The sequence below is a fragment of the Eptesicus fuscus genome, chromosome 22 (assembly GCF_027574615.1).
Source record: "Eptesicus fuscus isolate TK198812 chromosome 22, DD_ASM_mEF_20220401, whole genome shotgun sequence".
Taxonomy (NCBI): Eukaryota; Metazoa; Chordata; class Mammalia; order Chiroptera; family Vespertilionidae; genus Eptesicus; species Eptesicus fuscus.
In genome coordinates this window covers 34,092,220-34,107,835 of record NC_072494.1, presented here as the reverse complement: position 1 = coordinate 34,107,835, position 15,616 = coordinate 34,092,220, and the positions used below count along the sequence as shown (strand labels likewise).

Below are 15,616 nucleotides of genomic sequence, written 5' to 3'. Positions count from 1 at the left end.
ATAGCTTTGATTTTTTTTTTTTCAAATAGGGGGTCATAGTTATTAGTCATTGAGAGTCCTGGATCTAAAGTAAAGCTGTGTAATGCCAACTTTTGATCAGGGCACTTGGCAACCTAGTAAGTCGTTTATTTTTATGGGCCTTTCCAAAATTGAGGATTATAGTGATTATTTCATAGGTTGCTTAGTACAGTAAAATAGTATCATCCATGCCCTAGCTGGTTTGGCTCAGTGGATAGAGTTTCGGCCTGTGGACTCAAGGGTCCTGGGTTTGATTCTGGTCAAGGGCACATGCCTGGGTTGCAGGCTCGGTCCCCAGTAGGGGGCATGCAGGAGGCAGCCAATCAGTGATTTCCTCTCATCATTGATGTTTCCATCTCTCTCTTCCTCTCCCTTCCTCTCTGAAATCAATATATATATATATTTTAAATATATATTATTGATTTTTTACAGAGAGGAAGGGAGAGGGATAGAGAGTTAGAAACATCGATGAGAGAGAAACATCGATCAGCTGCCTCCTGCACACCTCTTACTGGGGATGTGCCCGCAACCAAGGTACATGCCCTTGACCGGAACTGAACCTGGGACCTTTCAGTCCTCAGGCCAGCGCTCTATCCACTGAGCCAAACCAGCCAGGGCAATAAAAATATATTTTAAAAATAGTATCATCCATGAAAAGTACTTATCATGTGTTGTGAATTATGGAAAGAAAACAACTGTTACATCTTTATAGTAATCATGGCCAATGAGTAAAGATTTTACTTTTTTCTTCCTCCTTCCATTTAGCAATTATTATACAAATAAAAGCCCTACAGAAGGAGATCTTCACTTAGAAACACGAGAAGTATATTCTATTGATCCATACAACCAAGCAAGCTAACCAGAAAATAAACAGGTATTTAATTAAATTAAAATGTTTATTAATTTCTATGTCAAAATGTTATTCAAATTCTACTTATCAATAAGTACAGTGCTAAGTACTAATTCTATTGCAGTTTTAAAATCTTGCATAGAAATTAACATGATTAGATCATGTTGCCAATTAATATTCCTGTTATTTTTATTCATCTATCTATTCAAAAAATACTTAAATAGCAAAGTGATTAAGAATACTATAAATAAGAAGTATTATGAACACAAATAAAGCAAGAAAAGGGGATAGAGAGGACAGGGTAGTCAGAAGGGAAGATTTCACTAAGAAAATGGCATTTGAGCAAAGATTGGAGTGAAGTAAGGAGCCAGCCATGTGGGGGAAGCACATTGCAGGAAGAAAGGACAGTAAGTGCAAAGATCATAAGGTGTTGTGTGCACGCAGTGGCCAGTGTGGCTTACTATGGACTGACCAAGGGAGAAAGTGGCAGAGATGAAATCAGAGAGGGAAGGGGAGGAGGGGGAGGACGATCCATCATGTAGAGTATGCTAGGTCGTTGAATGAACTTGGTGTTTATTCTAAGCTGGGAACCATTGGAATGGTTAAGTGGAAAAGCTAATGGTCACCTTAACTGCTATGTTAAGAACATAGAGTATAAGAAGCCAAGGGCGGAAAATGGGGAATCACTGAGGACTCTCTCACAATTATCCAGGCTTAAGCTGTGAGTGGCTACCACCAAGCTGATGGGAAGAAGTCGGGTCCTGCATACGTTTTTAGCACAGTGATCGGAGGATTTGCTGACAGTTGGAAATTAGGTTTGGGTCATTAATTGGCAAGGGTAGAATTCAAGGTCAAATCTGACTTCCAACAGCTTTATCCTACATAATCTATAAAATAAAGATACCACCTCTGATCTCTTGGAACTTTTATAGTAAAATAAAATATAAGGTACACATAAGCTTATATACCATAAGCAAGACACAGAAAAACTTCTGTGGCAGTGGAGCAAGAAACGTTTATTTGCTGCTGGTGAGTCAGAAGAATGTGGTTGAGGAGAACAGGGGAGGCCATGCCAGAGTGACCTCTAAATCCAAACCTGTGGGGATCCAAAGTAAAGCTATTACATCAGTATTTGTTCAATGCATGTGTGAATGAATGAGGATGAGACTATGGCTTGATGCTTTATTGGTTCTAGCACTTACAATTGGTCTATACAGAGAATGTTAACATTCCCATTATTTAAGCTTTGATTCGTACCAATGCTCTTCATGCTGCCTCCTCACCCGGAGTTCTTATTTCAGTGTGCCTTCTTGCTTGGAATGCAGCTGGACACGGGTTGGAAAGAAACCACTTGAATATCAGTAAGCCTCTTTGTACGGGTGCCACATCACTGAAATGATTTCTTAAGCTGTAGCTTCCTATTTGCACTTATTCTCAAGCAGCACAAGGAACACTTGCTTGATGAGAAAGATGGGAGCCCAGTTTCACTGCCAGCTGCTCTTCAAGGACTTTCTGAAGCCTCACCTGGGATGTGCCTGGAACCAGGCTTTGGCGATAAGCAATTACATAGCTCTGAGGAGTCACCTTTTCTAGGAAGGCACTAAAGTGAACTGTTTTTATATGCAGACTCTTCTTTTTGTTTAATATTCAGCATACTTGGTTACCACATACTTTTGGTTATAGTGAGGTTTTAATTAAGCAAAGTATGAAGCATTTTCTGTGGTTACGATTCGCATAACTTCGTTGGGAAGTCCAATTTTACTGTAATAGTAGTTTTTTCCTCAGATATGATTAAATATTTCACTTCTTTTTTCACTTGGCTTGAATTTTTCTCACAATATATTGCCTTTGGTTACTGTTTTTTTTTTTTTTTGGCAGAATTTATTGGTTTATTTGCCTTTCCTCAATCACTCAGTAATTCTAATTTGCACAATTTTTTTTTTAAGTTAAGAGAGTCAAGTTTTAATTGTAATGTTTTGGTGTACAATTTACACTTTGGGTGTTCCATTGGCAGTTTTGTCAGAAGCTCTGGTTGCTTATAAAATGTCATTTAATAATATGTACATTTGTTATTAGAATAAATTTTATCTTTAAGAAATGTGCCTTATGTGATATTTTTCTGGATTCAATGAACTCCTGAATACAGACATAATCAGGGTTTTAGAGTTTGTGATTTAACATTTATGCATTCTAGATACCACCACCTTGTTGTTGTTTTTTTGGCCAAAGTCTTAAATCACAAACTTAATTCCCTCATTCTCAAGAATTTCTCTTACATTTGTCCAACTATCAGCTTCCCCCAGCGCATCACCACCCTCTTCTCTCTGGCCACTCTCTAAATCCAGCTGTTGATTTTCTCTGTTCCAGCATTTAATCTATTGAGAAAATAAAACCCTGCTCACTGGCTACCAAAAATTACTCTCCCCATCTCCTCTCAGACTATATATGCTGTTTGGCATGTTTTTTAAAATTGTGATAAAAAGTATATAACATAAAATTTTTCATTGGAACCCCCTTTTTTTAAAGTGTACAGTTCAGAAGTGTTAAGTATGTTTACATCGTTGTACAAATAGATCTCTAGAACTTTTCTGTGTTATAAAAATTAAATGCGAGGAAACCAAGATGGCGGCATAAGGTAAACACGTAATTGTTCCCTACCACAACAATTTTGAAACTACAACTGGAAAACAGAGAGCACACCATCCAGAACCACCGGAAAGCTGGCAGAGTGGAAAACCTACAACTAGAGAAAAAATGAGAGGGGGACACTGAGCCTCAGGAGCTGTGGAGGTGCGGAGATCCATGAGCACGGAAAGGGAGGGCAGCAGATGCTGCATGGCTAGCTTTCTCGTTTGGGAGAAAAACAAAACCTCCTGACTGCACTGAAATCCAGCTGCGGTCAGGGAGAAACTGGTCTGTTAGGCAGCAGGCGAGGCTCGAAAGCTGCCTTCTCTCAGAGGCGCGCAGCCATTGATTAGGGCACAGAGAAACCGGCCCTCTTAGGGCAGCATGGATGGAAACCAAGTTTGTCTGCGACACCCTGAGACTCCGCCCCATCCAAGCTGAGCACAGAAGCTCTCCCAGCGGAGACACTGCTGATCCTCACAGCCAACTGGCTTGGAGATCAATTCCCACCAGTGATACCAACAATCCCAACCACTCTGAACTCCAGTTTCTGGGGACACGCAGGGGACCCAGATGCCTACAGGACTCTCAGCCATCAGTCGGAGAGTGAGAGTGACTTTTCTGTCGGTGTGGACGACACCAGATTTCAACCACTCTCATAAGGGACACATTCAAGAGGCAGACTCAGTGAGCACCAAAGCCCTACTGTGTCTCCAGCACAGCAATTCTTCCATTATAGACACAGCAGGCCCTCACAACCAATTGGCCTGGAGGTCAATTCCTCCCAGTGTACCAACAGCAATCAGGACTTTTAACTACACCAAGACTTTCCATTCAGCCCACAAAGGGGAGTACCAAGAGCGACCACCTAGGGTGATTGAGGAAGCTGAGCTACCGGCCCCTATAGGTCACCGACCACACAAAGCCACTCCATCAACACAAGGAGGCAGCCAAAATGTGGAGACATCAAAGTATGTCACAAGTAGGAGAGATAGATGAAAGCAAACTAATGGACGACACAGTGTTCAGAACCATATTTATAAGGTTACTCAAGAATCTTTTAAAACCGCTGAGAAATTTGAAGAGACCTTCAAGGACCTAAATGAGAATACCAAAAAAATGGAAAAGGACCAGTCAGAAATTATGCATACACTGTCTGAAATAAAGAATATACAGAGTAGCCCACTGCACCTGAAGAGTCAAACCAAAGATCTGGAATATGAGGAAGAAAAAAAACACCCAACCAGAGAGGTGGAAAGAAAGAAGAATCCAAAAGTATGAGGATAGCATAAGGAGCCTCCGGGATGGCTTTAAGTGTACCAATATCCGAATTTTTGGGGTGCAGGAAGAGAGAGAGCAAGATACTGAAAACCTATTTGAAGAAATAATGTTAGAAAACTTCCCCCACCTGGTGAAAGAAATAGACTTACAAGTTCAGGAAGTGCACAGAACCCCAAATAAGAGGAATCCAAAGAGGACCACACCAAGACACATCATAATTAAAATGCCAAGGGCAAAAGACAAAGAGAGAATCTTACAAGCAGCAAGAGAAAAACAGTTACCTACAAGGGAGCACCATACAACTGTCAGCTGATTTCTCAACAGAAACTATGCAGGCCAGATGGGAATGGCAAGAAATATTCAAAGTGATTAATAACAAGAACCTACAACCAAGACTACTCTACCCAGCAAAGTTATCATTCAGAATTGAAGGGCAGATAAAGAGCTTCACAGATAAGAAAAAGCTAAAGGAGTTCATCACTACCAAACCAGTATTATATGAAATGCTGAAAGGTATTCTTTAAAAAGAGGAAAAAGAAGAAAAAAATAAAGATAGTATTTGTTGTTCATAATTTTTATCTATCAACAAGTGATTCTAAAAATCAAGTGTATTAAAAATCTGAGGAACAGAATAAACTGGTGAACATAATAGAATCAGAGGCATAGAATGGGAGTGGATTGATAATTCTCAGGGGGAAAGGGGTGTCTGTGTGGGGGGTATGGGAAGAGACTCGACAAAAATCATACACCTTTGGATAAGGACAATGGGGGGGAGGGAACCGGGTAAGGGGGAGATATGGGGGGAAAAAAAGGAGAAACAATTGTAATAATCTGAACAATAAAGATTTATTAAAAATAAAAAAAATAAAAATAAATAAATGCTATTTCCTTTCAACAAAAACTCTGCATTCCCCCTTTCCTCCAGTCCCTGGCAACTACCATTTACTTTTTGTTACTGTGAATTTAACTAATTTAGGTACTTCAAATAGGGGGAACCATACAGTATTTTCCTTTTGTGACACATGTATTTTACTCAGCATGTTGTCCTCAAGGTTCATCCCTGTTGTAACATGTGCCAGAATGTACTTCCTTATTCAGGCTAGATATATCATTGCATGTGTATACATTTTGTTTATCCATTTATTTCTCAATGAACATTTGGCTTGTTGTCACCTCGTGGCTGGTGGAAATAACACTGCTTAGAACACAGGTGTGCTGTAAATACCTCCTGAAGACATTGCTTTCGATTCGGTTGGATATATACCCAGAAGTGAGATGTTGTTCAACATATATTATTCATTCAGAGTGCCATTTTCATTTCTCCACATTATCTGCTCATGCACTTCAGACCATCTACTCTCTTCTACCATCATCTCTATTTTCCATCTTTTACTTAGCAGATGAAAACATCACAGGGTATCTCTCTCAAGTTCCTCTCCCTCCACCTCTAAGCTTATCTATATCCATCCATTTCACTGACCACTTTCACAGACTGCACTGCTCTCCCCGCTCCCTGTTTCTTCCAGGACATGGCTCCATCAGTTATACCCTCTGTCATTGCTGGCTCCTTTCCACCTGCCAACCTGATTGAGCTAGTACCCATTCATCTCCAAGTCACAGAAATCTTATCTCACACTGGCTTAGACCAAAATTTTATTGCATCACATGACAGAAAAGATCGCAGGTACTGCTGGCTTCAGTCAAAACAGGAAAACATTCAAATCACATCCTCAGGAATCTATTCTACCCCCTGGTTCTGCTTTTCCATGCTGGCCTCATTCTGTGGTCGACACTCCCTAAAAACTGGAAAAGTATTTGCTGACAAGGCCAAACACACCTTGTCAGCTTAGCATTCCAGCACAATGAGCTTCTCTCTAATAACTCCTTCAAAAGTCCCTTCATTAGCTCTAATTTGTCAAAAAATGTCACATGTCTCCAATTGAACCACTTACTAGGACGAGGGCAGTGAACTAGCAGATGGCAAGGCCTGAGCTGCCTGCCCACAGTTGGAGCGAGGATAGGACTGATGTACCCTTCTCTTTACCACTGCTGCATCTAAGAAAATAGTTAACCATAGCTCCCTCAATCATTTCACTCATTCATTCAACAAATAATTATGTACATTCTTTGGTGTGCTAAGGAATGTTTTAGGTCATGGGATATAGCAGTGATAAAATGTCCCCAGGTAGCCTTTATTCTACTGAGGAGAGAGACAATAAGTAGATTTCCAAATAGTAATAAAACCAATAAAAAGTTATAAGTACAATATTTTAAATTATCTAAGTCAGTGAAAGAGGAAAGAAAGTTCAATGGACAGGCCATTGTTAATAGTGGCCAATGAAGGGTTCATTAAAGGGTCACACTTCAGCCACAGGTGAGGGAGGTAACCATGCAGACAGATATCTGGTCAGAAAGTATTCCAAGCAAAAGAACCATTAGAAGGAAAACAAAGGATTATGCCTGCTGTTTTAGAGAAATGACATATCTGCATGATTAAGGTAAACTCTATTAGAAAGGGGGAAACAGTGGTACCGAAGAGAGAGGAGAATTCCTGGAGTGATGTTTTTGAAAAAGTGAGAGCAGATGATCTATACTGCTTCAGAGGTGAGCCTTAGGTAACGGGTGAACAGTATAACCATGCTACTAGGAGAGAAGGAAGCCATATAGGCCAGATACAGGCCTTGGGGGAAGTGATGAGAGAAGTTTGTGGAAATTCTCTTGGATTGCTTCTATTTTTCTCTGAAGAAAAGCAGCAAAAGTGTAAACAGAGATTGAGAATGATGTAGGAGATGTCTGCATTCAATGTCAATATAAAAAATATGAAACAGCCGTTTAGGAGAAGGATAGAGTAAATGGACTAGGCAAATACAGTAGGGATTCCTAGCAGCATCACAGTGGTCCATTTGAAAGGAGCCATCTTTAAAGAAAGTAGGCATCCTGGATACAGGTTTTTCTCTAGCCACATTCAGTGTCTTGGGTATAGGAGCAAAATTATGGAGAATTGACTCTAACCAGGATTATTGTTCGTCTAATGCATCCAATAAAGTGTGAGAAGGACAAGTAAACTGAGCATGTATGCAAGATGGTGATTACAACGATGGACCACGGAATTTAACCTGGCAAGGCGGAAAGTGAGAACACTAAGGGGGTGTGAGACTGAAAGATGGTGATGAGATCAATGGGTTGTGGGTACTGAGAAATACAAAGATGGTTGGGTCCGGGCAAACTAGAAGGACAGATTTGGGGGTTGGACAGTGAAATGGTCAAAATTCTGGAGCTTAATGTGAATAAAATCGAAGGTACTTCCATGGGCTTAAGTGGCAGAGTAGAACGAAAGATAAGACCATTGGCAGAGAAGATGAAGGCGCTGAAAGGGCAGGTATTTGAAAATAGCATCGCTGGGAATATCAAATCGCTGAGGGCTCTTAGTGCAGGGAGAATGGAGAAGGTTGCTGTGAGCTAGAAGTTAAACTTTCAAGCAATGAGGAGAGAAAGCAGATGTTAGGAAATTAATGCAGAGGAAGTGGTAATGAGTGGTGTATTCTGATAGCATGTGACGTAAGACTGAGGAATTGAGTCATCAGCCTACTAGGATATGGCTTCTTCTTCCATTTCTCTGTTGAGAATAGCTTGAAAGGATGATAAGAGTTCCTTGAGAGAATGGTACTAGACGTATTAAAAAGGAGGTACAATAAGTGATGTAATCAATGTAGATATTTCCTGCAGTAGAGTCTTAAAAGAGAAGGTAATGGAAAAGAAAAGACATACCTCACATTTGGGACGCTGTTCTTTCTCAACGAGTGAGGGTAGGAGCTGGGACTTGAGTAGGCAGGAACAAATAAAAACAGCATTCTGGAATCTTTACGTGATCGAAGGCTATGCGTGCTGAGTCAGATAGGTTTGCTGGATTGTGGGTCTGATTATAGTTTTCCACCTTGAGTATCTTTGCTCCACTTTGAGTCATAGCTCTGAATGGAGGAGAAAAGAGCTCACACATTTCCTGAAATATCTGCTACAATCTCTTTTCAAGCCTCTTCCCACTCTACAGCATTTCATATTTGGAATTTCTACACTCGCCATACAACTCATTCCAACTCTTGCTTTAGAAATGACTGACTCTTGTTCCTAATAATTTTGAAATCTGGGGTTCTTGTCTCAGAGGCAAAAGACCTCAAAGGTTCCATGACTAGAACTGACTCTCTATAACTGGTTTGCTTTGTAATCTCATGTACTTTATTTTATGCATCCTATATAATAAAAGGCTAATATGCAAATAGACCAAACATGGAACAACTGGTCGTTATGACACGCACTGACCCCCAGGGGGCAGATGCTCAAAGCAGGAGCTGCCCCCTGGTGGTCAGTGTGCTCCCACAGGGGGAGCACCGCTCAGCCAGAATCCAGGCTCACAGCTGGCGAGTGCAGCAGTGGTGGCAGCAGCCTCTCCTGCCTCTGCAGCAGCACTAAGGACCCCTCGGGGGATGTCCGCCTGTCAGCTTAGGCCTGCTCCCAGTTAAGCCAGCAGGCAGACATGCCTTGAGGGATCTCAGACTGCAAGAGGGTGCAGGCCAGGCTGAGGGACCTCCTCCCCCTTCCTCCCCCCCCGCCCCGCAGTGCACAAATGTCATACACTGGACCTTTAGTTAAAAAATAATTTGAGAAAGAATCCATAGGTTTTACCAAACAGGCAAAGAGATCTATGATATACAAAAAATGTTAAATATTTTCTTTTTAAAAGGCCTCTTCTTGGGTCTTTCTGGAAATCTAGCTTCATAATCAACACACTACCTATATTGCCAAGCTTTTCCTAGAACATTCCCACATCCCCGGGACCTCAATATACTCCATCTGTCCCATACCCAAGGCTTTCTCAGTCAAAAACAAAACAAAACAAAAACATTTTACATTTTTCTTTGATCCAGCTACCCTCTCTTCCCTCCATATTAGTTTCCTGTGACTGCTGTAACATGTACCTTGCTGGTTAAAATGACACAGGTTTATTCTTTCACAGTTCTGTTCAGAAGTCCAACAAGAGTCTGACAGGGCTAAAGCCATGGTGTTGCCAGGACTGGTGCCTTCTGCAGGCAGGGAATTTCTGACCTGCCTTTACCAGCTTCTGGAGTTGGCTGTCATTCCTTGATTTTGGCAGCATCCAACCTCTGCTTCAGTCATCACCCTCTCCCACGCTGATCTACTGCCTCCCTCTGACAAGGACCCTGTGATTACATTACCCAGTCAAATAACCCAGGGCAGTGGTCAGCAAAGTCATTAGTCAACAGAGCGGCAAACCACGGCTTGTGAGCCGCAGTTTGCTGACCACTGACCCAGGAGAATCTCCCATCTCAAGTTCCTCAATGTGATCACAGCTACAGAACCTCTCATTACATCAGGTAACATATTTTCAGGTTCTAGGAGTTAGGACCTGGACATCTTTGAGGAGCTATTATTCAGCCTGCCACACACACCCATTTCTCTCATCCTTGAACTCAGCCCCATGCTCCAAATATTTCCCACCCCCTATTTTTTTCATTCCAACAAATGGTAAAACCATTCCCTTAGAATCCTGGGGTGAATTATTGATTTTGTTTTTCTCACCACTGACTTTCAGAAGGGAAGTAACCAAAATGCAATGCAAAAATGGTGTTCATTCCACCTCCAATATCATGTAATTGCCCACTTTATCTAGTCAAGCCACCACCAAAACTACCCAGTCCAGTCTCCCTATTACAGATGGAATTGTATTTTTAAAAAATTCAACTCTGATTTAGTCACTCTCTTTTTAAAAAATCGTTCAGTGGCTTGGTATAGCTCAACTCAACATAGAGAAATCGGTTCTTCATCGTCCCTGTACCCTGTACATGTTGTCTGTAGCTGTCAACACAGACAGCAGGCATTTAAGGAGCTGACCTACCCACGCACATTTTTGCAAAGGGCACAAGTCAGGCAGGAGCATAAGGGAGTGGAGCCGGGAGAAACCACCCCTGGGACCTGCCCACCCAGGCAGGCAGAACACACAGAGCAACTGAAGTTCTGCTAGACGGTGATCTGGTATATGCGACCTGAAGGTGGACTTTGGACGCCAAACTCGCTAGAAACAATGCAAATTGGGAGCAGGCATGGCCTCCCCCGCCCATTAAGGGGAAGCTGTGGTCAAAAGCTTTTTGTTCCGCAACCCCAACTGCGCTCCCCAGATCCTGGGCGCACAGCCTTGACTATGGTCTGTGTCCTCTGAGCTGCGCTTTCTAGTGACTTGGATTTTCTTCCCGGGAACGTCGGTAACGGGGGTGCTCTGGGAAGATGGGAGCCCTTACTTGGAGGAGTCCGGAGCCTCTCTGGCCGCCAGCGCCCTCTCTCTCCTGCTCCGGAGGAGCCCTCCTGGCGGTGCTGATGCTGCTCGCGCTGCCTGCAGCCTGGGGTGAGATGCGGGAGGGGCATGGGGAGCTGCTCCAGCAGGGAGGCAGCCTCGGGATCCATGGATTCTGGGGTTTCGTTTTCAGGGGGCTCAGCTTGCGAGAGGGTGAGGGCACGGGGCTCTGAGATCCCCTCTGTGTCCTCAGACCCTCCTGGCCTCAGGGTAGAGTGGGGTTCCCCTCTGCAGGGTCTTAAGCGGTCCCCAGCCAGGGGAGAGCGCAGATGCTCAGGTGGTGCAGCAAGAAGTCCTTGCCTTCCTTGTTAACCAAGACTGGCTGTGTGAGAATGGGGCGCGGATACTAGTGCCAGAAAGAGGTCTGGGAATGCGACCAGCCTGGGTTCTACTCCTGGAAAGTTCTTAACTGCGAGGAAAGTGACTACCCCAGCCCGAGTCCATTTCCTCTTCTGTGAAATGGGAACACCCATATCCCTACCTCAGGGGATTGCTATCTAAATGGCATAAAGCATGCTAGGGGTCGAACCCAGTGCCTGTCACTCAATTTCTGTTCCCCAGCTATTAGCTCTCCATGTTGTTCATGGGGGTGTTGGGATCAGCAGTGCTGGGAGGTGCGGTTTTCACCCTAAATCTGCCCTGCATCCAGCCAATATTCAGCCCACAGCACCTCCATCATCAACGTGATCGCACTGAGAGGCTACTGGAGGGCATATCCCTGGCAGGGCACTTGGGGCTAGGAGAACTAGTGACGCCCCAGAACCCTCAGCGCAGCTGGCCTCCCATCGAAGGCACCCTGGATGTGTGGACCCGTTTTAGCTGTGTGTTTGGAACAAAATAAAGCCTTGATAACTATTATGGAAATTTTGAGGTCATGCCTTCCCCTCCTTCCTTCCTTCCTTCTTTCCTTCTAGCTTTAGGTAAACAACTTCAATGAGGGCCCTTGCTTCTTATTTTTGGCTTTCCCCAAAGACCTTCTAGTCGCTGGGGCCCGTGGGCCACATCTCAGTTGGAGTGACAGTCTGGACTCTTGTTTGCCCAGCCTCTGCTTGACAACTGAGCTTGGCTCTTCCCTGTTAGTAGACACTTTACATTGGTTATTGGATGGCGCCCTCTCTCATGGGAAAAGAAAAACCAGGTTTTCAGAAAATTTGGTGTTCATGTTTTCTCTCCTCAGACATCAGAAAGTAACCTGTTGGGGGAGGAAATGTAATAGAACCTAAAGTTTTCATTTCCGAAGAGGAGCGTCCCCAGTAAGTTAAGCCAGCTGTTGTCAGTGCTTGGAAATTGCTGTGGACCTTGTGAGTCTCTGGCTCCCTTCTTACTGGAATATTGTTATAGTTTCCCCCTGTTAACAACCTCAGACACTATTAACTGCCCCCCAAGTTATTTTACTAAGGTTATCACACTAGCTGTGAAACAGCCTAAACCAGTGGTCGGCAAACTGCGGCTCACGAGCACATGCGGCTCTTTGGCCCCTTGAGTTTTTAGCAAAGACCAGCTTAGGAGTACCCTAATTAAGTTAATAACAATGTACCTACCTATATAGTTTAAGTTTAAAAAATTTGGCTCTCAAAAGAAATTTCAGTCGTTGTACTGTTGATATTTGGCCCTGTTGACTAATGAGTTTGCCGACCACTGGCCTAAACTAAGCTAAGTAGTGATTTACTTGCCAAAGTAATTTAGATAAGGAAACTGTCGATGGGATGCTGAATGTCACAGCACTTTGGAGTTGAAAAGAAGTCTGAGAGAGCCATGCTCCAAGGTGGATGCATATAGACCTAGAGGGTGAGGTTTGATGAAATCTCTATCATTAGGAGACCCGGGTTCTGGTTTGCCCAGTGTCTGCTACATACCAAATGGGGGTCTTGGATCCAGCAAGTCAATTAACATCCCTAACTTTCAGCGCCCATGAGTATAAAATGAGCATATGTGACATGCTCTTATCTGAGAGGGCTATTGCAAATATTGCATGAGGTAGTGCATGTGACAATGTTTGGAACCTGGAAATCCCTGTGCAGATCTAAGAGATCCTGATGAGGAAGTCACACAAGACAACCTCAAAGCCACAGGGGGTCTGAAATGGAGCCATCTCAGCTTCAATGATCAGAAAAGGCTGAGTGGAAGGAGCACAGCTTAAGCAGCACAAAGCAGTTGTACAGGGTGATTCACAGGGATATTGATTTACACCAAGGAGCACACTCAGGAGCATTACTAGTGTTCAATATAGCAGTCTCTGTTGCCCTCTTCTGGTCCTCAGAGGATCTCTCACTCTTGTTCCCTGCTGTGTAGAGATGCAAGGTCGAAAGGAGGGGCATACCAGTTTGCTTCTGTGTTTTGTGACATATTTCAGTTTGCACATATATGCTCAGATGAGAAGGTGTGTATGGTGACCATTGGACAGGTAACTTCAGAATTGTCTTGCATAGAAACACTGAGTGAAATAATTCTAATAAGGTGAACTCAAGCAAGTAAGAAAATAGCATACCTGCCAACACTCCCACACACACAGGCACACAAACACATATACAAGCTCTATGTCGGAGAAACACTGTCAATCTCATCACAACTGACCAAAGGTTGATAAAAGCAAAAATGTAGAAGGTATTAAGAAACTAGCAATAGATAGCTTTATATCCACCATTACTAACAGAGAAACTCACTGTAACTGTATTTTTGTCTGTTTAAATATTAGTTAATGATCACATTATATTATTATTAGTAAATCATTTATAATGTTTATTTCATCTCTATCCTATTTCTTTAAATTTCTATTATATGTAATATACAATATAAGTATCTAGAAGATTTGAGCAAATATGATTAATTGTTAATTGGGCCTTACTGGCATACCCAAAACACTATACCCACTATAACAGACACACCTTTAAAAAAATACATCTGATACAGTTGCATCAGTTGACTATATGCTGAAACATAAAAGTGTCAATCAATTTCAAAACTTGATAATAAATCTTCAGCTAAACATTTCCTCAAATGTTTATAAATTATGCAAAACATTGCTAACTAAGCCATGGGTCAATGAATAAATCACAATGGCCATTACCAAATATTTTGAGCTGAAAAAATGCATTTGTACACTGGAAACCTATGTAATTTTATTAAGCAATGACACCTCAATAAATTTAATAAAGCTAAGAAACCCAAACACCTGAAAATATGGCACATCAAAACTTTGAGAATACAGCTAAGTCTATGCTCAGAATAAAATAATATGAATGCTTATTTCAGAAATTATGTAAAGCTGAAAATAAAAAAATCTAAGTTAGCATCTCCAGAAATTTATTTTTAAATTCAGCAAATAAGCTCAATAAAATTTTAAAAGGTAAAATAAAAATAAGTACAAATCAATAAATTCAAAAGTTGATTACTTAAAGCCTAATAAAATTGAATAATTGATTTATTAGTCTCAATCTACCCTCCATTATTTAAATTAAGTAATAAGGTGTGTGGAAAGAAATATAAGATTAATCAAAACAGAAGAGAACCTATTTCTAATGTAAAATCCTTTCCCAATAGATATTTCTTCTTTATTACATACTAGAGGCCCGGTGCACGAAATTCATGCATGTGTGTGTGAGGGGTGTGTCCCTCAGCCCGGCCTGCGCCCTCTCACAGTCCGGGAGCCCTCTTGTGATGTCTGACTGATGGCTTAGGCCTAATCCCTGGGGCAGTAAGACATCCCTCTCACAGTCTGGGCCTAAGTCAGCTATTGGACATCCTTAGCGCTGCCGCAGAGGAGGAAGAGGCTACCGCTACCACCGCTGCGCTCACCAGCTGTGAGCCCAGCTCAGGGCTTCTGGCTGAACATCACTCCTCCAGGGGAGCTCACTGACCACCAGAGTGCAGCTCCTGCGTTGAGCATCTGCCCCCTGGAGGCCAGTGCACATCATAGCAACTGGTCGTTCCACCATTCAGTCTATTTGCATATTAACCTTTTATTATATAGGATTGTTAACTCTGAATGGTATTTTTATTAGTTTAAATTAAACCTTTAGTTCTTAAGAAGTGAATGAGTCTAATGTTTAATTCAAGATTATACATTATACATTATAATGCATACATTATAAAATATAGGCCCTCATAAAGTTTACTTGTTGAGCTTGGTTGGCAACATCTTTTAACAGTTGTGACACTACTGAAGGCCAGAGAAGAGGCTGTTGTTCTAGGTCTGGGTGGTCTACTGGGAATGAAGACAGATGGTGAAATGCAAGCACGCTGCTTATTACACAAGAGGATGGGATAAATGAAGCCAGAGCCCAGGATCGTTCTGATTGACTAAAATGTGAAGCTATGAATTAGTTTTTCCTTCAGTGGAAGAACAGATAGATTAGATATATAGATATAGATAAAATAGATATAGATTAGATGTATGTTGATGTAGATATAGATATATATTAATTACCTTCAAAATAGCAGGAACTTTTAAAATGGATAGATGCTGTTTTAAAAAGCTC

The 15,616-nt window shown here is 42.1% G+C and overlaps 1 protein-coding gene across 1 annotated transcript in view; it reads left to right on the top strand.

Moving 5' to 3' along the window:
* Window positions 1-15,616, top strand: part of CR1 (complement C3b/C4b receptor 1 (Knops blood group)) — a 158,635-nt gene that overhangs the window by 20,459 nt on the left and 122,560 nt on the right. The window contains exons 25-26 of the mRNA XM_054712264.1: window positions 784-868; window positions 11,072-11,189. Of these exons, the coding sequence (XP_054568239.1) occupies window positions 784-868; window positions 11,072-11,189 (203 nt within the window). The remainder of the gene's footprint in view (window positions 1-783; window positions 869-11,071; window positions 11,190-15,616) is intronic.